This window comes from Syngnathus floridae, chromosome 5 (genome assembly GCF_059516105.1).
Source record: "Syngnathus floridae isolate MCC-2025c chromosome 5, RoL_Sflo_1.0, whole genome shotgun sequence".
In the NCBI taxonomy this organism is placed as follows: domain Eukaryota; kingdom Metazoa; phylum Chordata; class Actinopteri; order Syngnathiformes; family Syngnathidae; genus Syngnathus; species Syngnathus floridae.
In genome coordinates this window covers 6,669,078-6,693,953 of record NC_142417.1, presented here as the reverse complement: position 1 = coordinate 6,693,953, position 24,876 = coordinate 6,669,078, and the positions used below count along the sequence as shown (strand labels likewise).

The window sequence follows — 24,876 nt, the reverse complement described above, 5'->3', positions numbered from 1 at the left end:
AGCGAAAGTGCCGTGACGAACGTACAGATAAGTAAACAACGCGGCTGGGATCATGGCTAAGCAACAGATGAACGAAGAGTCTCTATTCTCAATCATCAAGTCAAAACCTATTTTAGGAAAATGTTGTGCGAACAAGCGTTTTATTTGACAGTAAATGAAGCATTAGGTATTTTGAGAAACAGCCCTGCCCAAGTTCGCTGAGACTCGAAACGAGGATGCTAACGGTAGCATGATGGAGTCTACCTCAGTTGGAGAAGGTTAGTAAAGCATACTTTTTTATTTTTAAACTTTTTTACGTCGGTATTCCTTCATTAATCACCACCATTAGCGTTCATAAGTGTTTGCTCATTAAATACATAAAGCCTACAGAGGGTTCTTCTCAATAGTTTGGGAGTTTCTAGTCAGCTGCGTTGTTTACTTATATTTTTGGACCTCCAAAACAAGAAGACTAGCTCACATTTACAGCTTAATCTTTTCTCTTTACAGCAGCTTGGCACAGCCATCAGCCCTTGGTGCCTGATCATAATGATGACAGCCAGCATTTAGACATCACCCATAGACGAAACATCACTTCTCATTGTGATGACGATGATGCCACTGATGAGGACATTGAAGATGAAGAAGCACAAGAAGATGAAGAAGATGCAGCATCAAAACAAACAAGATCTGATTCGAATAATTGGAATCGAGAGAAACCATTGTTTTCCAGTGGTGTGGAACATTCTGAGGCATGTGCTTCTTTAAAGCTGTGTGATGAAAGTGACGACAGTGTCCCTTACACCATCAACAGATACCTGAGGGATTATCAGCGAGAAGGCATCAAGTTTATTTACAGTAACTACAGCCGTTCGAGAGGATGTATCCTGGGGGATGACATGGGCCTTGGAAAGACCGTGCAGGTATACACTCAAGCAGCCTGGATATTTAGTAAACATGTTGGCCAGAGTGCAAGAAAAGGCACAATATGCTGCATTTTCTGTTTGCTTGCCAAACGTGGAAGCAAAGGTACAATTTGTTGCTTCATTACTACGATGGTAGAGCAGCTTGTCCAGTGACAGCAAGGTTGGTGGTTTGAATCCCGGTTTACACTGTTTGTTTTTGACACTGGGTCCAGGTCAACATTGTAAATTCGATTGCCTTACCCGGTTCAACAAAGAATGAATAAAACCAAATAAATTAAAAAAAGGCAGTATGTTACTTTGTTTGTTAATCTTGCCAGAGTACGAGAAGAAGCATGAAATGGTGCTTTATTATGTTGCTGAAGTGCAACCAAAGGCCCGATTTATTGCTTCATTTTGTTGCCAACCCACCAGTGAAGTGAAGGCTTATGTATTTTTTTCTGTTGTCTTAAGTATGTGTGCTTGCGTGTTTGTCTTGCCAAAGTTCATGCAAAGGCTGAATATTTTGCTTCATTATCTTGCCACAGCTCAAGTGAAGGTTTGTCAAAGTTAAACTGTAACAGGTAAATATAAAAACGCAAAACATCAAGTCATAATTGATCAAATCCCTTGATGAAAGTTTATGATCTGTCATAGAAGTCAACACATTGAGAATAGTGGGGAGTGTTTCTTCATATTGCTGTTTTTTGGGGGGTTTGTTGCAGGTCCTCGGTTTCCTTGCGGCTGCATTGCACAAAAAAGGAACTTGGGAGGACATTGAGAACAACAAGCCCGACTTTCTGCAAAGTCAGATCCCATCCAAGCGAATGAAGCCAAATAAAGTGGGTGCTGTGTTAAGAGCATAAAAATTATTTCTAGGCAGGACGTTGACATTCAGATGACGTGCATCCAGATGAAGACCGCATTAAGTGCAACAATAATGCGAGTGTGTGTGTGAGCGGCGGGGATTGCCGTTGTCTGCAAATCTCATCAGCGCGAGTGTTTTTGCGATCTGTTGTAGCTTTTCCTGATTGTGGCCCCGCTGTCAGTGCTGTATAACTGGAAAGATGAACTGGACACCTGGGGCCACTTCCAGTATGCGGTGGTCCACGGGTTGAGGAAACAGGAGGAGCTGGATCGCGTTAGGAAGGGCCGCGTGGAGATCACGCTCACCACCTATGACACTCTTCGCCTCTGCCTCACTCAATTTAACAAGTAAGAGACTTGACGATGCAAGTCCAAGACACAAATGATATCTGTATGCATCAAAGCTGTTGGGTGGATTTGTTTGTTTGACCTGTGAAATTGTTTCAGGTACTGTTGATCCCTACAGTTTTTATTCCTATTTGTATTCTTCACATGACCTCCTCTTCTCTCCCACAGCATCATCTGGTCTGCGGTGTTTGTAGACGAGGCTCACAAGATAAAGAATCCAAACTCTCAAATCACACAAGCAATGAAGGCTCTCAAATGTCAGGTCAGATTTGGGCCTTACATTTCTATGGCTTTGAAATGAATCAGTCTTGTTCATTTTATTTTGATTCTGCTTTTTTTACTCAGGTCAGAATTGGCCTAACTGGCACCATCCTTCAAAATAACCTTGAGGAGTTGTGGTGTGTTATGGACTGGTGAGTTTTTAATCTTGTCGCCATTTTTGGATCATTCAAAGTCATACAATTCAGAATATCATCAGACTTTGCTCAGTGGCATGCGTTTTTGTTTTTTTTGTGGGAACTGCGTGTAATTTAACTTTGTTGCTCTGTTCTTCCACACAGGGCAGTCCCTGGCTGTCTTGGCAACTTGGGCCATTTTAAGAGCAAGGTATCAGATCCAATTGAGCGAGGCCAGAGACACAGTGCAACCAAGCGAGCCTTAGCAACAGCGAGGAAGACCATCAAAGAGCTGGTGAGGAAGATTTCACACTGTTTTCTCCGAAGAACCAAATCGCTGATCAAGGACCAACTTCCAAAGAAGGATGACAGAGTAGGTAACAGTGTATTCACCAATAATGATCAAGTAGCATTATAATGTGTTTTTCTTTTTGTTTTTTTTGCTCTGTTTAGGTGGTGTACTGCTCTCTGACTGACTTTCAGCAGACAGTCTATCAAACTGTGCTGGACTCTGAAGATGTGCAATTGCTCCTGAAGTCTTCCGAGAAATGCGATTGCCAAAGCGGACGTTCTCGGAGGAGATGCTGTTATAAAGTCAGTCTTTTACAGCTCTTGGAATGCGGACAATAATTGTTTTTCTTCTACTTACTATAAAATCATGTGAATAACAACATTTAAAATACAATGTTAATTGGTCACTACCAGCATTAGGTAACCAGGTTCAGTTTTTGTTTGCAGACACATCAGGAATAGGCAGATACAAGATTTACTTGGTTGTTTGATTTCACATTTGACGTGAGAATAGTTCCTTCATTAAAAAGAGTTTTTCATGACCCAAGTTCCTCCCTTGCAGCTGAATTCTGAGGGCGGGCCAGTGAAGGCACTATACTTCACTTACCTGTCCATCCTAAGGAAGGTTGCCAGTCACGTGGCACTGCTCCAGTCCACCGCAGGCACCAGTAAGAAACAGGTACAGGTGGATTCCACCTTTACGCATTTTCTATGATGCTTGGACTAACGTTTCTAAATCATTGTGAGCATTGTGTTGGCCCAATAACACTGAACGTACATTCCACTAATAGATTGGCTTCAGTGACAGGCCTCATTTCTTCTTCTAGGAAAAGTGTGTCAGCGCTATTTGTCAAAAGGTGTTCCAGAAGTTTCCAGACTTTATGCAGAGGTGCAAAGAAGAAGCATTTGAAGCGTTGTCGGACCCGATGTACAGCGGCAAAATGAAGGTGCGGCACAGGGTTGAGGTTCAGTTATTTTGAAGGATCTTGGTCTTTCTTTTTATCACAAAAATACAGTCGAGACTTCCCTTGTACTTGAACTTATTTGTCCCTCTCAGGTTTTGCATCGGCTCCTGAGATTCTATCTGCAAAAGAAAGACAAGGTGCTTCTCTTTTCACTGTCAACTAAGGTGAGGGCTCTTTAAATTGTGAGCTGGTTCTTGTTTCGAATCATGGCTCAGATCTTCCCTTGTGGACAAGAGCATTAATCAAAATACATGCACTGTTTATTTGTTCCAACTGTCACAGTCATCAAACTTTTTTTTACTTTTTAGGCAACAATTTAGGTAAAATCTCAACAATATTAACTGTCATACAAATGAGAATATAATGCAAGCTATTCTCTCTTTTTATTTCCATTTCTTTTCAACTTTGGTCAAACTCCAATGCTTTTTTTCCTAAATTTTATTGAATTGTGTCTTATGACGTGTCCATTGTCTCACTGGGCGGGCAGCTGTCCCATAGGAAATTGGAAATTTGATGGTTTGTGATCTTTGCGGGGGGAGTTTGGAGGGCGTCAACATTCTCAGATGCTGACTTGTAATCACAGCCGCTCAGCTTTTAGGCTTAAAACACTTAATTACTGCTGCTGTTAGAGCCCCCCACCTTATTTATAGACAAAATACATGCAGCAGACGTGGCTCTTTCCTCCTCGCCTGACTGAGATTAGTCTCTAAGCCGCAGGGCTTTATAAGCCAAAGCAATTAGAGCTTTTAAGAAAGTGAGACACCACAGTGTCACCGGAGACTGAACGATAACATTAAGTCAGCGTTTTTATGGCAATCAGCCACGAGCTGTTCATGTTGATAATGATGCTTTCATTGACTCTTGTTGATTTAGCAATAGTGCATCTTTAATTTGGAAAATAATTGTTTTGGTCACTGCAGCTTTTGGACATTCTGGAGAACTACTGCATGGCCGAGGGGCATGACTATAGCAGGTTGGATGGGACCACCAAAGCCAAGGAGCGAGTCTGCATCGTCAAGGAGTTCAACACCTCCTCTCACATCAATCTGTGCCTGGTGTCTACCATGTTAGTATGCACATACGAACATATTCCCCACAAATAGCAAAATGACTATTTATTAACTACAGAGATTGAGGGAGGGTTTTGTTTTAGATCATATGACACATTTATTCAAATATTAAACATTTTTGTTATGTGACTCTTTCTAGGGCGGGAGGTATTGGTCTCAACTTTGTAGGGGCCAATGTTGTGATATTATTTGACCCAACATGGAACCCAGCCAATGACCTCCAGGCTATCGACAGGTTTGTCTGTTTTTTTTCAGAATCCAGTGTTTTGTGCCACTATTATAACATGAGTTGCATGGTTTTTAGAGCATATCGCATTGGCCAGTGCAGAGACGTGACTGTTTTCAGGCTCATCTCTTTGGGGACTGTGGAGGAAATTACCTACCTCAGACAAGTCTACAAACAGGTACTACTGACGTGTGTGGTGAGAAATGATCAAATCTCGCTTTAAATTTTGTCTTGTAGCAGCCCTTTAGTATCCTAAAAAGATTAGCGATGCTAAAATGCGAAAAAAAAGTACAGGCATCTTGAAATGAAGAATTATAGTCTCATTTTTTTTCAAAACAGCAATTGCAGAGCTCTGTTGTTGGTGTGGAGAGCGCACGGCGATACTTTGATGCCGTGCAGGGCGCTCATAAGGGGGAACTATTTGGGATCAATAACCTCTTCAGGCTACAGACCCAAGGCACGTGCCTCACCCGCAAGATACTTGAGGTAAGATGTGGTGTGCTTTTTACCTCAAATACAAAACTTTAGTCTTGAAAATATGACTTCAGTCTGGAAAATAAAGGACTTTGCGCGTTTCGTAACATCTTAAAAGTATTATCTGCCGTTTCCTTAATGCGAAGTCATTTTGCAATGTAAATGTTAAACATGCATGTATTTCTCCTCATTCCAGCGCGAAGGACAAGTGGAGGCGGGTGTCATGACAACCAGCACACACACAAAGGAGGAGGACAAGACGCCAAGCGTTAGCGTGAGCAACTCTGCTTTTCTCATAGACTCATAACATGAAGCGCACATCGTTCCCATCCCTTGCTCGCACATCTTCTCTCCCCAGTGGCCCGCTCAAACCTCCCATTCCCATGCTAAAAACGGGGATACCTCATTGGGGGCCTTCCTGTGTGTCCGTCAACCGGTTGACTGATGAAACTGTGAAAGAATAATAAGCAACCACTGCAAGTACAGTATTATTATAACTGGGCAACAGTTAAATGAAGCGAAGCAATTGTAAATAAAACCCTCTGATGTATTGGATTGAAAAATAATGACATCATACGATCAATCTATGTTGCTGCACTGTCCAATTCCCTCCATCTGTTTCAAAATATCTCCTATCATCTTTAGTCAGGTTTACTTCTGAGTATTCGATTCATGGAAAGAATCGGAACTATACACGTACTAAAGCTGATAGCGGTTACTGTTCCACATGCATGCACGCAAATTGTCCCGATATGGACAGATCTGTCCAGTGAATACGAAAAATCCGATCGTGGTTGGTGGTCCAAATGAAGTCCAAATATTTATAGCTTCTGGACATGTCAGTTCCTCATATTACATCATAATGGGAGCCTGTGTCGCATTGTGGTTTATTATGATTTGCTATTACCAACATCTGTTTTGTATCCCGCCAGGAATGTTCTCATAGGCCGTTTTTTCATAGCTTCCGACCCTTTTCTATGCCAACGTACTCCTATGTTTTTTTCTGATTACAGGAAGCTGGAGATGCATCCAAGGAGAGCACGGGTGCATCTAAGATCCCCGGAGGGCTTCTGGACTTCAGTAGCGAGAGTGATGATGATGTCGAAGAGGAGCGGGGACGTATGAGTGGAGCGGGTGGCGTGGATTCCTCCGCCCGGCCTGCTCCAACCAGTCTGCTGCAGCACGGTTTTGCCAAACTGCTCCAAAGGCTTCAAGCCATGCCGGAATCAGGTGAAGGGGACACAAGTTCAGGTAGTGAGGGGACAAGCACTTCGACCTCCAAAAGCTTCAGTAGGGGAAGAAACACGTTAATAAATGGAAATATAAACCCAGGGCAGAAGTCATGCAGGAGTAATTTAGAAGTGAGCGACGAGGAGAGCGATGGAAGTTCCAAAAATCCAGTGCATCCCAAACAACGCCCCTTAGAACATTATTCTGATGAGTCAGACGATTTGGACATTGAGACGCTCACAGGATCTAAGGATGGTAGCCTGAATTCTCACAAAAGCACAGGACGCAAAGTACAAAGAAGAAGAGGACCCAGTAAAAAGAGAAATGCAAACAGAGGCGCCATGTTCACTGAGGACATTGAGACCTGCACAACTTCAGAGGATGAAGGCACCACAAGTTCAGATAAAGCCAAAGCAGGGCACTCACAAGATGGCTCAAGCATGAGTCGACGTGAAGGTGCTTCATTCACCTCTGTGAAAAGGCAGAAATATCCTTCATGCACAGGAACCATTGACACCCTCTTAGGTAAGAATGGGAAACAAACGTTAAGGAGTCGCATTTGACTAGAATTGCCTCTATTCCTGATTGGAAGGTGGGGTGCAGGAGGTGGCGTACACCCACTCCAACCAGCACGTGGTGGGCGGGAGCAAAGCCGAGGAGTTGATCAGTAGAGCCGCGGTGAAGGATGTGTTTGAGCGCAAGATGTACTCTCAATTCCCTGCAAATGAGGTTCTCACCCCCGATGAGGTACACAACACACACAAAATCACTTTACAGTGCAGCCCTGTTTATTGCAGGGTGGGTGGGTGCAATAATTTGGGGCTAAAATGAATGACAAATCACAAGTTTGTTTTCGTCTAATTTTTTTAAAAAAAATACTGTATTCCAGCAGAGCTTGCCAGAAACCCCACCCGACCACCAGCCTTGCCCTGCTCCTGATCATCACCCTGTCACTTTCACCAAGAGCATCGTGCAGCACACCAGATGTAACACCTTCATCTTGGGGGAGACCCCTCTGGCCATACGTAGGTACGAAGGTGTGAGGTGGGCAAAAAAAAGTGCGTATGTGTACCCTCCCAGACAAGTAGTGGATTTTTCAGGGAGGGAGAATTCCTGGCAGTGTTGGGACGTAGGCCAAAACTCACTGCAGATTGAATGTCTAGCGCCCCCATCTGGGCTTCTGGAAATGGAGTGCATTCACACAGAGACCACCTCTGAGCTTGCCCCACCACCTTTTTCCCAGCATCCTGCCAAACATTGCACACTTGTGTTCAGACCTGAAGGTGCAGGGAAAAAAAAGAGATGCCCCCCCCAGGGACTTTACGACGGATATGCTTGTACTTCCTATGAAACATTTAATGTAGACGTTGCTCCAAAATACACTCATAAATGTGCGCACACACACGCACAGGCACCTTCTTTGGCTGTGATATCATTCCCCAGGTGGAAGAAGCTATCTCCGCCCTGAGGCACACCAGGGTGTGAAAACACATACCAGCCATATTGATTCCCTGTTCCGTTTAATTCAAGTCCGCACGGGGGGTTTTACTGCCATCACTTTTTTATTTATTGTTTTTCCAGTGAAAGCCACAAGTTGCATTAACCAACACCACCCGTTATACTGCCACACTTTGAAGTGTTTCTGTTCCTGAGTCCGGATAGACCACGCTTTTAATAACAAGTGCCTTGGAGCGCCGGAGGAAAAAAAAAAAAGTGGAAACGCCTGACTATGTGGAGAAGTATTCATCTTGGGTCCTGCTTGATATGCCCGCAGAATATTTGTTTAATAGCTTGTGGCTTTTAAAAAAAAGACACAATAAGTAGCACATGGTGCATTCAAAATACAGCGGAAGTGCCAAAGTTGAAGACAATGCATTCTCGGATGCTGGCTGACATAAAAACAAAATTTCTTCTTTATATCAATTAGATTTGGAATGAGTCATACCGGAGAATTTTCACCCTCATAAAAGCTATATTTACAATAGAGGAAATGTTTCCTGCATGTCCATTCATTTTTTTGTCGCAGAGTTGGCAGTGAGCTGGAGCCTTGCTTGCTCAGCTGACTTGCGTGAGAGGCGGGGCACTGGACGGGTTGTCAATCAAACAAGCTACATATAGACAAAACAACCTTTCATACATGCACACTGATGGGAATGTTGAGCTGTGGTTTCCCAACTATAGCCTGGGGGGCATTTGTGCCCCGCTATCTAAATTTAGTCACCCACAGCATTTACTAAAAAGTTTTGAAATGAAACACAGTGATTTACTAATATCACACATCATGGCAGATTTTTCTGAAAGATTTCCTGGAATACCAAATCATGCAATCTTTAAGAGGAAGATTTGAGGTCTGTTGCACTTTAGTTGACTCGGTAGCTGGATTAGCTGCAGGTGTTAAAAAGCTCACTGTGTCAAGTTTGTGTTTTGGTGCGTAGGCAGCAGCTGCAGGAGATGGCGTCCAAGTTGAATTTCCCCTCGGCCCATCAGCTCGCCGCCGACGTTCTGAGTAGCGACTCGTCTCAGAGGCTCGAATGGCTGAGACGCTATTACGTCACTCTCGGCCACCCTGAACTTGCCAGCTTCGTCACCAGCAACCTTCAACTGCCAGCCCAGACCCCATCTCCGAAAAACACCGTGACCAGAAGGCGTAAATCCAACCAGAAGAGTCCTCTACCCAAGAAGAAGCTGAAACAGCAAAAAAATGCGGAGGAGTCTCCAAGTGATGTTCCAAATGTGGATCCTGAAAAGCAGGAGGAGGCGGTCAGCCGTGCGAGAAGTCATACGAGAACAAAGAAGGCTAGTGTGTCCAGAGCTGTTGGTGGTCTTGGTGGGTGTCAGGCCAGTAACCACAGCAGCAGTTGTCCAGAACCTCAAGAGCTGGCGGAGATTCCCCTCAACGTGGAGCAAAAGTTGACTACAATAGTTCAAGAACACTCTGAGGAGGCTCCCCCTCAAGAACAGTCCTGCATTCTAACAGAACTCTTGGGCGACACCTCCATCCTGGATGACTTGTTCAAACCCAAATCCAAGGGTTCCCCCCAAAAACCGTCCACCTCAGTCCTAGCTTCTCCCAGTTCATCTAGGAGTACTGCAAACACGGGTACACGAGACTCTCCCCCCACACAAGAAAAAACAGCAAGACGAGGCTGCAGGGACTTCTGGGACATTTTGAACGAGGGCAACGAAGAGAGTATCAATAGGCTCACAGACCTGGACGAGGTGCAGAGAGTTTGCCTCAAAACCAATTTGGCAGCTCGAGCTAATTCTGTGGAGGAGAGCAAAAGTCTCTGGAAGACCAATGACAAGTTTATATGGAAGAAATTATAATTTATATAATAAATAAATTATTATAATAATAATTAAAATTATAATAATAATTTATATAATTTATGAATGTTTTGACTACTATTACCGATTTTGCTCTGACCATCCAATCAGCAGGTGAGAAAATGCTGACATTAGACAAATTTGAAATCTGATGATTTAAAACTGCTTACTGAAACAGACACTATAGTGATTTTTTTAAAATCATATTTTGGCCAGAAGGGAAGGCATTTTTTGCCCACCACTGCAAAAATGTGCTTATTGTTTTGCAGTTTTTCTTTTACTGAAGGTCAATATTTATCTTTCTTTTTAATTTGTTTTAAATATTTATGAACTGAGATATTAGATGAAAACAGACAAAGATGGGTTCTTGGTATTTATTTGAATAAACTCACATTCCTTTTGATTTTGCCACTCAGACATTTTGTGTGACATGTTTGTCACCATCTGTTCAATCCATTTTGAAAATCATGTTTTTCAACATTTTTTTTCTTTCTTTTTTTTTCCATCCTCAAAAATTTTATGTTGAAATAAGACCAAAAAAAAAACATTGACTTTCCATTGATTAGTAACAATAATGTCGTTTTTTCATATGAACTCAGCCAATTACCAGAAAGTCCAGACTAACACAGAGCTTGTGTGCAACATTAAATCATCATGTTTTCAATGGTGGTCAAATTTCGGCCCAATAGACTGTTTTATGTCTTTCAGCCCCAGCGCAGACATTAACGGAGCTGCCCTAGAAAGCGTTGATAGCTATCGCTAAACAACAGCGGAGGTGCGTGCCTCAGCAGGAATATCTTTGTGTGCATGGGTGGTACGATGGCTGCTGTCTTCACTGACACACCTGTTTACACGCCAGCCAGAGGAGAAGAAAAGGCCCCTTTCACGTTCACCTTTTTTCACTCTTCTATTCAACCCACAACTGCCTTTTTGTTTTAGATTCCGATCATTCATTTGGCAGCCGGTTGAAGTACGAGACAATGGAACGGCTCATCCACTGACTGACACTAGTTGGACCCACGCGGAGGTCAACTGGCTCGGCAAAGTGATCGTCCAATTTGCAGCGCAAGGCCGCATTGTGTGCTATTGGTAAGTAGGCTTCACAAGTTCTGTGTTTGTGTTCAAATTTTAACTCATTGGCTGTTTATTGCCATTATAAGTTAATGGTTACTGTCATTAAATTGTCATCACGTAATTAAAGTACACGCAAAGCTTCACCTACACCAATGCTAACATGCAATGGGAAACAATTAGCATCAATGTGGCAGTAACATCACAAATGGTGAGGCAACACATGTAGACAGACAATATAAACAATATTCACAGGCATTTATTCTTATCGTCTGCAAAAAGTGACGAATATATATTGCTGTACTGCCTTGAGTGATATGGGAAATTGTCTCCAGTTTGTAATAACCGTTTTAATTGTATTCCTTGTAGAGGCAACCCCACAGCTGTGAGGCTTCATTTTCCCTCCCCAATTCCTCAAATGGATTAGTGTGACAAGGGAAAGGTGAGACGTCTGTTTACATTTCCTGCCAAAATAAGCTGAGTGTCAGTGAACGTGTTACAAAGTGGATGTGGTGACGCGGTCTTGTGTGGTTTATTTGCACAAGTCAAGACAGTGACACCTAGTTTGTTAAAAAAAAAACTGTGAATGACCGATCAGCGGCCTTGATTGACCCAAGGGGCTCCCGACCCACCCAATCCATCTGTATGGGTCAGGTTTCCATATCCAGACTCCTCAATGCTCTGCGTAACAATGTGATGAAACACATCCTAAGCGTACACTGTCAGAAATGGAGGTTGAGCAGGAGTCAAGAAGGTTCCCTCAAGATGCAATCTGCATTCATTTTGTGTTGAAGGGCCAATTACTAGACTCTGGGGTAGGTAGCTGTATGTAGCTTTTCCAGGGCCAACAAAGTGCAGGTTTGTTCCCAAGCTGGAAAAGTCAAGTATCAAGGCTACCAAATACCGCCTCTGTGAAAAGGCGTTCTACCCCCAAAACAGAGATGGGGAACTAAGGCCCCCTCTGGTTGGAAAAGGAGGTCAACCCAAAAATATATTGTATGTGCCCTCACTTTGTAAACAAGCCATTCTGATTCATATCGCGTATCTGGAATATGAGTTCAGCAAGAAAATCCACTGATTTTTATCCATCTCAGTGGTCGGCCATTTTGCCACTTGCTGTTGACTGAAAATGTCATCACAGTTGCTCAGACCTCAAGTAGCGACCAATCATGACTAGCCGTGATTGGTCGTTTTAGTGGATGTCGCGGAACTAATTGTCGTGACAATAAACAAACAATAGTTGGAAAGATATGTTTTAAAAGTTTATAGAAGTTCAAATTAAGTTCAGCTGCAAAGATTAAAGTGCATTTTAGGTTTATCTTGAAAATTCACCCAAAAATTGAACATCTAATTTTTTTCCTGAGCAGCATTTGATGTTGCCCTCTGTGAGTGAAACGGTGTTTTCTCACGGGGGTAAATATTGAGGGAGCAGAAATAAACGTACGCAAAAAAGGCTGGATTTTTTTTAAGCTAAACTGCCGGCCTCTCTGTTGGGCTGCCAAGGGCCTGTGCGTCACTTGATCCATTGTTTAGCGTACGGAGGTCTCGCTAAGCAAGCGGCTGCCTCCGCGCTCCAGCTGCAGCCCCTGCACTGTTTATGTTTGCAAGGCCCTTCGCCTTGAAGTGGGCCTACACAAGCAAAGCTGATCCATATGTGAGCGGCGGCCCATTGGAGAACTTTTTCTTCACCCTCTGTTCTTTTTTTAGTATTCCACCTCTTTTCCCTTCTCATCACTAGCTAATCATCCTTTTTCCGCCACAATCTTGTCTTCACAATCTGATCTTCCAAACTGGGCTTATCGTCAATGTGACCACAAAGATTTGCTTGAATTTCTCCTTTTGCTGTTCTAGTACTCATTACATTTTAATTTTCACCATATTTTTTCACTAAAAGATTAAATGACAGCTGGGTTAATAGAAGATTGATAGCCGATAGCGGCAATGAGAACGACTTCCGTGTCTCAACTCTTGGCTCATAGCTGGAAAAAGGGATGCTGACCTCGTCTCCTGGGTGGGCCACTGCTGCCGTGTGCTTGTGTTGGATCATCTTTGGACCGTTGCGTTTACTGAGACAACAGGCAAGGCGTGTCCAGGGAGGGGGGGAGGGCGTCACACAGGCAGCATCCTCAAAAACATCACTCCCTCCTCCTCAATTTCTTTCCACCCATGTCCCGCCTTCAACACTTCTAACACACGTACGCTCCATCACTCACATGGAGAGTGTCCTCCAGCATGACCACCCACAGGCTTTGTGACATGAAAACAACTTTCCCTTGACTTCCACTCACTTCTCGAGGCCACTTTTATGGAGAGTTTGTGCTTAATTGTGATCTGTTCCATCAGTAGCCCCCAGCATTTTTTGTACTACCAGGAGTCTTTTTATATTGCTCTAAAATCACATGGGCAAGAAAATACAACATAGTGCACGGTTCAGAATTGATCAAGAATATTACAGTGACCAGGGGCGTACAAATGGGGGGGGGGACAAGAGGGGCCCATACACGCATAATGAATCAGAATATGTTTGTCCAGATTTATTAGTCAAAAAATCCCTTTATACAAATAAAACCATTAGTGCAATGCAACGGCCTGGTGGTTGGGGGATGCTTGCAATGGATACTCTAACATTATTTTGTGAGTGAACAAGTACTATGATTAAAAGTGCTATTCAGCCGCTTTTGAAAAAATGGTAAATTACAAGGTAGCACAAAGTCGTGGCATCGCTAAATTGCAGAGCACTTGAGGTGAGAAAAATCCCCTCCCATCTTTGGTTCTTTTGTAAGAGGAGTAACAAAGTTTTATTTCAGCTATACACGCTATAAACAGACACACCTGGAAATTCCCATGTAAGCATCACATTAAAGTAAAGTACAGTATAGGCAAAAACTTTGACCATTAAGTTTTGTTTCATGGGATGTAGCTGACTTTTATTTTCACCCAACAAACATACCTGCACAATCTAAGCTTATCAAATAATGCCCCCCCCAAAAAAAACTTATAATGTAGCCAAGGCACATTACATCAGAGAAACCTCACGATAAACAAGCAAACTAAAGTATGCCATGAAGTGTACTATATTGAATAGATAGAAGGAAGTTGGGATGGAATAGCATACAAATAAGGCAAAATGAAATAATTTCTAGTGCAGTGGTTGGACGTTACTGGTCTATGATTCTGTGCGTGGAGCATTAAAGTGGTCCACCAAAACTACTGGACAAATTAATAGCGGTGACGTTTCATACAGTTAAAAACAAATCCGCTTTGAGTACAGAGTAACAGCACTGATTTCATATTAGTTGCTTTACCTGCAAGTGAAAAATATATTTCAGCCACATTAAGTGTAGTCATCTATTAAAGTAATACACTACAGAAAACTAAAATCACAGTAAAATAATTAAATGAAGTACTTCTCTGACCTTACCAATACTGAGTTTCATTATTTACATTTTTGCTTTTGTTAGTGAGAACTAATTCAGTAGAATACTACCAAATATGCATGAACCCATGACAATGTTTTTCTTGTCTGCACCAACCATAAACAAATCTAAAATTCTTCTTCTAAAAGGTCTCAGATTTGCAATATCCATAAGCACAAATCCTGCCCTCAGCCTCAACGGGTATCATCCAAAGACTTGGCTTTTTACACCCTCTAGTGGCCTTATTAAATATTGCACTACACGTTAAAACTTCTTAAGTGAAGCTGCAACAACTTTACATGATTTCTAACCGGGAAACATATTTCCAACATCACAATCGATTCTGTCTGATTTTGCAAATTCCACTGTGAATGTATTTGACTCAGCACTGTTATGACACTCCTCCTCCTTTAGGTTTCCATTATTACTGCTCGGGATCTCTTTTCTGCTTGTTTTTTCTCCACGTAGTCCTTTATACCTTGTAGCATAAAGTCTGAATGGAGAATCTTGAGTGGGATAGAGAGTAGTAACCAGCCCTGTGCGTGCACATGTACAATAGACAAATTATTTTCTTGTTCATTACATCCAGAAAGTGTTCATAGCGCTCCACTTTCTCCAAAATTTGCTATGTTACAGCCAAGATAAAAAATGTGGCATTGGGATAACTGTGATTGCTGACAGAGCTTGAGAGATGTGGCAGAGGAATGGGCCAAACTGGCAGAGCAAATCACAAACAGAAAAAAGAACCAAACAAGGAAAAACAACTGCAACAAAAAAAGAAAATGAAAAAAAAATCACAAAAAATATAAGCAAACAAAATAGCAATCACAAACAAAAAATAATCTCAAATAAAAAAAAATGTCTAACATAATATACTAAAATTAACATGCTTGATATTGAGTGTACATAATTTAATATGTACAACATGGATGAATACTGGACATATTAAATTATGTACACTCATTATTCTTTATAAAGAACGACATGAAATTTTTGTGTGTCTGTGGGGGGTTTGTTCTACTTTGGAATGAGGCTGTGAGATAACAAAACATGGACAAAGTGAAGCGCTCTGCACCAACATCTTAGTATAACCGAGTCTTCCTTACCAGCAACATATGGCAGATGCTGCCGTAAGTTTTGTCCCCAGCTCTGATATACTGCAGCGAGCTCTCCACAAAATCTCGCGGGGACAGCATGGTCACGTTGGTTTTCTGGTAGCCCACCATGCGAGTGGAGACCCCAAAAGGTGTGACTGCCTAAGGAAGAGGTCAAAGAGAAGCTCGACTAATTGTTTCCCCGCCCCTACTTGAAAAGGTTGCACCTGTATAATTATGCCTTTATCTTTGTACTCAGCGTGAAGACCTTGAGAAAATCTCTCCACAAATATCTGCAAGAGTGATACGCACAGTTTAATGAGAGTAACAACACGTTTGGAGCCAAGGAGAGGTTGAACGATACTCACTTTGGATGCAGAGTACAGCGAATACATTGGAAATGGAATGCTGGCAATTCCGGATGCAATGTTTACTATCACCCCTTTTCTCCTGCATACCACATACACACAAACTTCAACCACTCTTTATTAAATAATACCAATGAGAGCGGGGCATTTTTATCTTTATCAATAGAATGGATCACGAATCGTGTAGGTGTACCTAATAATGTGGCCGGTTGGTGCAGCTGTGTTTGCTTTTTTTTTTTTTTATGGTCATTGTCATCTACTACTAGCAGCCATTATAGTAGTATAGTTTGTTACATCAAATGAAGGAAACCTGAAAAGGAAACCTGTTTTCCATGCCCGGCAGGATTATTTTGCACATCTGTTGCAAAGAGAAAGAAAGAAAGATTTTAGGGCAATGCAAAGAATTTTATTGTTAGAGCTTTACTCTTAAATGGAACTTTTTAGATTTTTGCAAATTGGTTTGTTCACAGTCTTCTGCCTACCTTCGACAAAATTAATTTTTCTCTATATTGTTATTATCAGAATTTTGAGACCCTCCCCCCAAAAATGTGCGTAAGTCCTAATTGTATCATTTTTTGGACCTTTGAATGTGGAGGTTGGACACTTACCTTCACCATGGTTTTCACATTACAATTGATTACCCTCGTGATTATCTGAAAGGGACGATAACAAGCATTGTAATCATCTGATCTTTGAGAAGAAAAAACTGTGCAGTGTCAAAAGTTTCTCATTTTCTGTCATGCAAATATACTTGCAAACTCGGCCGCCACTAACCTGGTCCAGATCTTCACCTTCGAGGAATCTGCGAGGGACCACACTGGGCACCATGCCTACATTGTTGACTAGCACACAATAGTAAAAACCAGCTTTGATTAATTGCATTTGATAACAATTTGCACGCATTGTATAGTTGGACTGTGATAGTAAATGATCATGCTGAAGATGTACCTAATACACCGACATCCAAGTACTTAAGATGCTCCTCAATGTCAGTGAAGATATTGTCCTTGGTGAAGTCTGCCACGACCACTTTAACCACCCGTTGTGTAGATTCACCTGCACATGGACACACGATATCTATACTACCCAAGGCTGTTATGACTCTGGAAGATACTAAACATAAAATGAGGTAGTCCTCACTTATTTCCTTGGCCACCTTGTCCAAAGTCGCTTTGGTCCTGCTTATAATCACCACGTTCATTCCATGTTCAGCCAGCTAATAGTGGGACAAAAAGAGGTAAAGCAGCGACACAGTACTACTTTCCTATTAAGACAGAGTTCTGGTGCCATCTTGTGGCATCTTGGGGTATTTCAAAAAGATGCAAAATATCTAAGGTGTTCAGTGAATAGCTGAGGATAGAGTCCACAGAATAAAAAAAAAAAGTGAAGAGATGAATTTGTGAAAAGTGAGTTTGATGTCATACATATTTTAAATTAATTTTAAAAAAGGTTATGTCCAATCCCAGTTTAAATAAAAACTTACCGCAAAGGCGTATTGTCTTCCTATGCCCTCTGAAGCTCCAGTGACCACTGAAACAGAAACACTTTGTTAGTTGACTTAGCATTCCTCACTACAAGGATGCATTGGTATCATCATGATGTCAAAGAGAAGGCTTGTGTTTACTGATTCATCACGTTCGAGTTACGTTCTGTACTTACAGCCTGTTCCTCTGATAAGGAACGTGCTGAGAACATGTCCAACCTGCCACTACCCTCTCATCTCCTTAGGCCCTGAATACTTAGATAACATATTTCCTTTCCAGCAAGCTTTTGAGGGGCTTCCAAGTCAGTTGTGACTTACTGGAACTGTTATAATAAAAGAGTGGGTCAGCTATGGAAGGAATGAAGAAGTCATTTTAACGTGGTAAAATTTTGTAATATTAGCTTGTAACAGTATGTGTAACAGTAATATGTAACAGTTACATTCCTAAAACTGCAAAACATTGAGAACAGTGATTCTCATCGTGTGCAATAACACTGGTGGGCCACCTCAGGCGGTAGGATAAATAATCTCCCAACACTCAGCACTTGGATTTGTGTTTGTTTGTTAGAATGAATTTTACTGAATTTTTATTTACATCATGTTGGCAGCTCCACGCTTTCGTATGTTTCTCATAAATTCTGGAATGTACAAATTTCTGGGAGACTCTAAACGCAACCAACTCGGTCTGATTTGTGATTGGATCTGGGAGTTAAGGGGCGGGGACAGTGGAGCAGACTGGAGCTCACATGTATGATACCAAATAAATCTCAGGTTTTCCGATTGTTGGTCTGTATGTGCATACTATAAGGTTACTCTGTGGTATAATTTTTAACCTATTATATGGAGTCATGCACAAAGAGGAAATATCTCATTCTGTGGTGTAAATATGGCAAAATTGCTGGTGTAATTTCCACCAACCAAGGTTTAAGGAGTAGATCAAGACGATTTGCAGTTCGACTTAAGCCCTTGTCTCAAAACTGCGCCTTATGTTTGGAGGGTCCTGTCGTAAAATGATCCTTCAAATTAAAATTATTAAGAAAAATGAACTACAATAATTTTTAGACTACTGTGCTGTGTCACTGTTTTGTCAATCACACTGTACTGGAATCTCTTGTCAAACAATGTCCTCAATATTGAGAGGGTTAATGACCCTTTGCTTTGGACATGACCAGTGTATGGGAATATTACTTTTCCACAAGGTTACTGTTTAATCCCACTAAAAATCCGTCACGGGGAAATGCTGTCAACTTTAGAAGAAACTGTTGGACCAGTTTCAGATGGCAAGTGACTACTCGTCTCTCCAGACTAATCGTTAGTACAAATTAGTTTAACAACTCTGACACTGCCAAGCAGCTCAGATGGGAAAAATTTCAGTAATTCAGGCAGATATTAGATCTTCCGGACTGCCATCATCAAATACACTGTTGGATTCCTGTCTGACAAGTATTTGAATAGGCAATTCTGGACTTGTGTGAGTTTGTTGACACGATTGTTGCCACACGGCTGTGAGCCAATGTGCCAGATAAAAGATTAGGCACAATGATTAATTCTTGGTTTGCAAGTAAATCATGTCAATGCCATGTCAATATGAGTGAAAGCAGGTTAACTTAAGAATGTGAACTGATGCAATTAAAAGGTTTTAATCATGACCTAGATGATGTTTAGGAATCTAGATTTGGGTCATTTTTGGGGACAAAGTTATTACGGTACCATAATTTGTTTTGTTGTGGAGGTTACAGTGTCAACTTTAGCAAGAATAAAAAAATGTGAAATGTTGAGTTACTGTTATTTACTATATCTAATCTGTTCCCATATAGTTTATGCTACACATGCACACTCACACACACAGCATGCTTACCTGCCCATTCTCCCATGGACAAAAAGAAAGACTTTGGCACCGGAAACCACCTTTTGGGATAAAGCATCCTTGTAAAAAGAAGCAGCTTCGCTCCATAGTAGATGACAACGACAGCACCGAGAGTAGTGAAAACCCATTCCATAAAGTTCTTCATGCTTGTCCGGCACCTGAGGCACACTGCTGTTCCCACCGCTGCTACTGCTGCTTACAGCTGTGTTTGTGCTCCAGTCAGGATCTCGATGAGTGATGCAACCAAAATAAATAAACACAGAAAATAGTGATCTTTGCCAGAGAAGACACTCCCTTGTATGGAACAACACACACTCTCTCTGCCCCCCTCTGTCCAACAACTACTGAACATATCGTATCTGTTAGTGTCAGCCATTAAATGCTCTAAGGCATGTGACTAACTTTGGTACGAGTCTTTTTGGAGAGAGAGGCACAACTTGAAAAACTGCATTTGTAAAACCGCAGTGTGACTAAGATGTTGTGTACAAAGGTTGATTGCTTACCGTCCATTTAGTCTGGATAAATGAATGGATGCATTGATGAAAAGTTAACACACCCTGGTCCAAATGCCATATTTTTATGAGAAGGTGGTCTATAATGGATAAAACCAGGTAGATTCATCTGTTTTATTTACAGTTGCACTCATCAGAATATTGTGTTTAGACTACTGTGGGCTCAGAGAACATATTCATGCAGGAAAAGAACATTTATAACAAGTAACATTTTAAATTGGAATAAAATAAAACAAAAGACAATATAAATGGCTTTTATGAAGTGTAATTACTGTATGAATTTGCAATTCATGTGTTATATGTTTGCCTTCAAAGGGTATGATAGATGCATTCAGGTGCTCTAGGTTTTATTTGATCGGAAAACCCATTTCAAACATCATTATTCAACAAATGCAATTTGCACAAAAAAAACCCTCCAGCCTTTCAAAGTAAACTGTAGCAGACGTGTGTGACGTCATGCACGCTGTGATCATGACGCCTCTGATCCACTAGTGAAATTTTGCCATGATTAAAAGTAATTACTCAAATTCACATTTCATTTTCATGCATTTTCCAAGCAAAACCAAAGAGCACGTTCTTCCAAAATAACAGTATCTTTTTTTATATATCTCATTCTAAAAAAAAAAAAGAAAAATAGAAGGATTTTAGTTACGGACAATGCCAAAATACAAGCGGCAAAGTTTCATTATCAGCGGAAACCGCAATTTAAATCAATGCATCGGTTTACCCATCTGAAGCGTTACTTGGCCACTGACGTCATCAAAGCGCGCCGGGTTGTGGAGCTGGCGCCATTCTAACAAGCGTGTGTCCCCCCATCTACCTGCCGGAGTACCACTAAACACAGCTTTACTTGCAATTTACCTACTTCTGTGTTTTCTCATCTGCAGTCAATCTTTTAGGTGAGTCCCGTAGCATTTCCTCGAAAATTTGTCGTTTGCTGATTTCAGATGATGAAGACATTATTGGTGACTAAACGTGCATTGCCCTCATCTTATCTGCTATTCAATAAGTTTAGCTCCCTTGTTAGCCTTAAAGTTAGCTTTGCTTTTTCGCATATTGTGTGTTTTGATCAAATGTCATTACTCTCTTAACGAGTGACACCAAAAGAGGCCCATTGCAAAATGCCTATGCGAATAAGCCTCCGCTATGTGCAAATCATTACATGACTCTACGATCTGGTCAATCGCGGACCGTAAATCAGATTTAATCGTGATTTTAGTGTATGGTGATTTGATTAGAAAAGCCAAATGGTCAGTTTTAGGTAGGCTGGGCTGAGAGGCCCGTATTTGGGATCTCCAATGGCATGGCTAACAAGCTTGGACACCGTTTGTGGCTTGACAAGCGGTGGTCTTGTTGCTAACATTTGACAGCTGCACAGCATAAAAGGATGACACCTGCATGTGTCAATGCAATGTAGGAATAAACAACAGTGCAAGTGTAACTTTGAAATGCATGTAGTGGTGCAGGCTAGATAGGCTTTCTAACCTGGTCCGTGTCCGGTTTGGATGATCAGGTCGTATGTGAACTGTTATACAGTTTTTTTCAGTGGCTTTCCTATCTTAAATTGTGACAGAGGTCGTATTTGTTGTTGGTGGAGGTGGTTGTTGTTCTTTAATGTTTTCTTAACATCATAATTTAAAATACAAAATAAAATGATCAAGATCTTTGTCCATGTACATCCGTGCAGTTATGTTCACCTAAAATGTATAAACACAATTAAAGCTACTTCATAATTACCCCCATAAAGCACATGAGTAGCCTGTGAGCCTGTTCTAAAAATAGCTCACCAGTGATGGGACATTGTGTTTTTCTAGGAAGGTTAAGACATTGGGACAGTGCTTCTCAATTATTTTCTGTTATGCCCCTTTAGGAAGAATAATATAACCCCCCAACTAAGTGATTACAAGTAGTATCGTTTGTCTATGAAATTGTAATGAATATGACATTGCATCCTAATTAACGTGTTTCCAGGCTGACCTGCCCTACTATTGGAGAAAAAAATTGTAATAATAATAATAATAATATTAATAATAATATTAATAATAATAGATAGTAGTAATAATACAGTAATAATTTAGTAATAATTAGGCTTTATGCAATCAAATGGAATGTAGATGTGTATTTAAAGACTTTATTAGGTGTTATTTGTAATTAAAACAAATATTTATATGTAATTAATGGTGAGAATGTTTCCGATGTTAACCACGCCATCACCAGTGATTTTTTTTCAATCAAATTTAATATTATTTAATTTTTATTTCAATTCTATTATTTTTTTTACATTATTGTCTTAATATACACAATATTGTCTTAATATATGAAAATACAGTCATTTCAGATAGGACTGCTAGCACTCTTGCTAATGATCATGCCAAATTCTATCACCTGTAGCTCTTAATAGTCCCATTTAGAAATTTACTATTTAATGCACGCTCATATGCGACACTTGTTGATGCTCAATGTTCCAGCATTCCAGCAAAACATCCCTTTCAATGTCAACTACTGGCCTGAAGATGGCAGTGTTGCTCAATGCGAACTCATCTACTTGCCACCCTCCGCCAAATGGACAAAAGTATTGGGACAAGCGGTCATTATAATGGCATCTGGCCACTTCTTTGTCTAGAACAGCTTCCACTGGTGGAACAGTAAACAATTTTGACGCAAACTGTTTCCACATGAGTGGAGGCATACAATTGTCCAGAATGTTGCGATAAGATCACACATTAAGGTCCAGTGGAACTAATAGTTGTAATCCTGCCTCATAATAATTAATTGACCAAGAGGCATGTCTCAATATTCTTTTCCACACACTGTGCTCCATCCTCTGCTGGTCTGAAACATTGCAGCCTGTTAATATTCATTAATATTAAATGTTTGGAATTAAGTGCTTGTCAACTGATCTTGACTTCAGATTCCTCACAGAATGAGGCAGGGGAATAAAAAAAGCAACCCCTCTAGCATTGGTAACTTTCACAGGTTTTCACATGCTTCAAAAAAGACATCACTCCCTACCTACCCTACTATTAGGCACTAAAGTCCCATTATTGAAAGTGACGGACTCATTCATTGTCTCTTAAGTTAAGTGAAGATGATTGTGGACCGGAGAGCCTTGAACATCATTGAAAGCAGTAATGGAGACAATGTGCATGTTGAGGTTAATGGCTTGGTTTGCCTTAAAATGGGGGCAAAATATTTTGCAATTCAATTTGTTCCGTGACATGTTGACTTCCGATTGAATTTAATTTTAAAACAATTTCTCCCATAGGAAATAATGGAGAGGGAATTGTTGTGAAACATTTCTTTTACTTTTTTCTTTTCTTTTCAAGTTTTTGTTATTTTCATAATTATTTTACAAAATAGTATTCTAACGGTCCCTGTGAAAATAGTGAAAATAAAAATGTCTACCAAAGTCCGAACTTTTACGCAGCAAGAGCATTGAAACGTCTCTGTCTGTGTTCCTTTCAGGTATATCCAGCTATGGATATAGACGGTGCCAGTTCGGTGGTGCTGAAGACGTTAACCCAAGCCACCAGTCAAGACACGGCTGTGCTGAAGCCCGCCGAGGAGCAGCTCAGACAATGGGAGACACAGCCGGGCTTCTACTCTGTCCTCTTGGTGGGCAAGAATTACATTTGAGTTCAATACTTCTAAACGGCTCATTTGCTTTCGACACACGATTTTTGAAATGCAGGAAATATGGGGTGATTATGGAGCTGCATTGAGACTCCGCAAATGGAAACTCAATGGCAAAATGTGATGTATATGATTAAGTCTCGGGGCTCTTGCTGACTGCGTTGCATTACTATTATTATTTATCCATGGCGCGCCTGAGCAGTCTCAACCTCTCTCGGGTGTCAGCACATCATAAGTTACACATAAGGTTTTATCGTGTTATTATTTATTTTAATGAATACAATTTTTTTTATTTTCGGTTGTTTAGAAAAAAAAAATAGTTGCCTCGAGTGATGTCATATTTATGTATAAATACTTTCAATTAGGACTGTCACAAATAAATCGTTTTGGAATGGACCACCATTGATTCCTTGTTTGGCTTCAGAACATCTTCAATAACCATATGCTGGACGTGAACGTGAGATGGCTGGCAGTACTCTACTTCAAAAACGGCATTGACAGATACTGGAGAAGAGTGGCCCCTAAGTAAGTACAGGTTTTTCACTTTTTAATGCCTCTCTTGCTGTTATCTCCTTTGCCGCTCTCTTTATTTCTCTCGTTTTATGGCTTTATGTTCATCTTTGTTTTGGTTCCATTTTCCCGTTACAGCTCTCCTATGTGTATTGTGCCTTTATTACCGTCTTCACTGCTACAGCTTGTGTCTTCCCTCCCTGATTATTTATATATTCCGGGCTTTTTGTCTTTTTAATGCATGCTGATCCGGTGGCCTCTGTGCTTCCACCGAGCCCCGTGTGTCTTCGGCTACTTTATGAGATGACTCTAGTTGGATTTGAATGAAGCATTGCTCCATAAATCCACAGGACAGCGGCTGGCCCGAGGTCTTTGGTTCTGCCTCAGCAATCTTTGTGTTAGGCCACTTTGTTTCCCGCTGTTATTTCCTTCTTCTCAACCGTCTCCTCTTCCTCCCTTCGACCAAGTTTGTTTTGCAGCTGTCGGTAGTTTAGTGAAGTCGCTTTCATTTTTTAGAGTGCTGTGTAAGGTTTTTTTGGCCACCATGTAATTTGATTACCTTTGGGCTCATTGCCATGAATTGAAGCGCGATACGGCGCGATGAATGTGGTGTCACGGTACGAAGCGCAGGCCACGTTATGACTCTGTTGCACCGCGTTAATAAGTGTATCTGACAACGGACTCGGAAAAAAATGGTGTCTTAACAGCCCCCTTTGTGAGATTGTTTTGAGCACATTCTGTTCTGGCACGCCGGAATCAACTGATTGTACGTCTTTATCCAGCCATTGATTTTTCGACAGCACTTTTCACCTCCGGTTGCCCAATGCCGATGTATATTTGAATCTTTTGCT

General features: G+C 41.2%; 3 protein-coding genes across 10 annotated transcripts in view; 2 read left to right on the top strand and 1 right to left on the bottom strand.

Moving 5' to 3' along the window:
• ercc6l2 (excision repair cross-complementation group 6-like 2) lies at nt 1-19,771 on the top strand. 7 transcript variants are annotated; one of them, XR_015858603.1, is made up of 21 exons: nt 1-257; nt 487-899; nt 1,604-1,720; nt 1,900-2,093; nt 2,262-2,355; nt 2,439-2,506; nt 2,654-2,861; nt 2,942-3,082; nt 3,342-3,458; nt 3,607-3,726; nt 3,837-3,908; nt 4,665-4,810; nt 4,954-5,049; nt 5,119-5,218; nt 5,380-5,526; nt 5,711-5,788; nt 6,528-7,269; nt 7,337-7,491; nt 7,634-7,769; nt 11,011-11,160; nt 11,512-19,771. XR_015858603.1 is itself a non-coding variant. In XM_088376119.1 (21 exons), coding segments are annotated over exons 1-21 (3,327 nt in total). In that variant the 5' UTR covers nt 1-229; the 3' UTR covers nt 11,513-19,771. The 7 variants fall into 7 exon arrangements, 6 of the variants coding, with proteins under 6 accessions (XP_088232245.1, XP_088232246.1, XP_088232243.1 ...); XM_088376119.1 differs by having other exon boundaries at nt 7,634-7,773; XM_088376120.1 differs by lacking the exons at nt 11,011-11,160; nt 11,512-19,771 and adding an exon at nt 9,180-9,369.
• hsd17b3 (hydroxysteroid (17-beta) dehydrogenase 3) lies at nt 13,666-19,763 on the bottom strand. 2 transcript variants are annotated; one of them, XM_088376123.1, is made up of 11 exons: nt 19,362-19,762; nt 17,504-17,550; nt 17,161-17,236; nt 16,969-17,076; nt 16,795-16,862; nt 16,629-16,673; nt 16,344-16,378; nt 16,021-16,102; nt 15,880-15,945; nt 15,665-15,814; nt 13,666-15,094 (listed from the first exon to the last, which is right to left on the bottom strand). In XM_088376123.1, the coding sequence occupies exons 1-11, from the start codon at nt 19,513-19,515 to the stop codon at nt 14,969-14,971; spliced, it is 957 nt and encodes a 318-aa protein (XP_088232249.1). In that variant the 5' UTR covers nt 19,516-19,762; the 3' UTR covers nt 13,666-14,968. The 2 variants fall into 2 exon arrangements, with proteins under 2 accessions (XP_088232249.1, XP_088232247.1); XM_088376121.1 differs by having other exon boundaries at nt 15,880-16,102; nt 19,362-19,763.
• An 862-nt stretch (nt 19,772-20,633) lies between the features above and the next one.
• ipo11 (importin 11) overlaps nt 20,634-24,876 on the top strand; it is a 52,232-nt gene continuing 47,989 nt past the window's right edge. Inside the window, exons 1-3 of the mRNA XM_088376786.1 lie at nt 20,634-20,781; nt 23,348-23,497; nt 23,940-24,040. Coding sequence (XP_088232912.1) covers nt 23,360-23,497; nt 23,940-24,040 — 239 coding nt within the window. The 5' untranslated portion in view covers nt 20,634-20,781; nt 23,348-23,359. The remainder of the gene's footprint in view (nt 20,782-23,347; nt 23,498-23,939; nt 24,041-24,876) is intronic.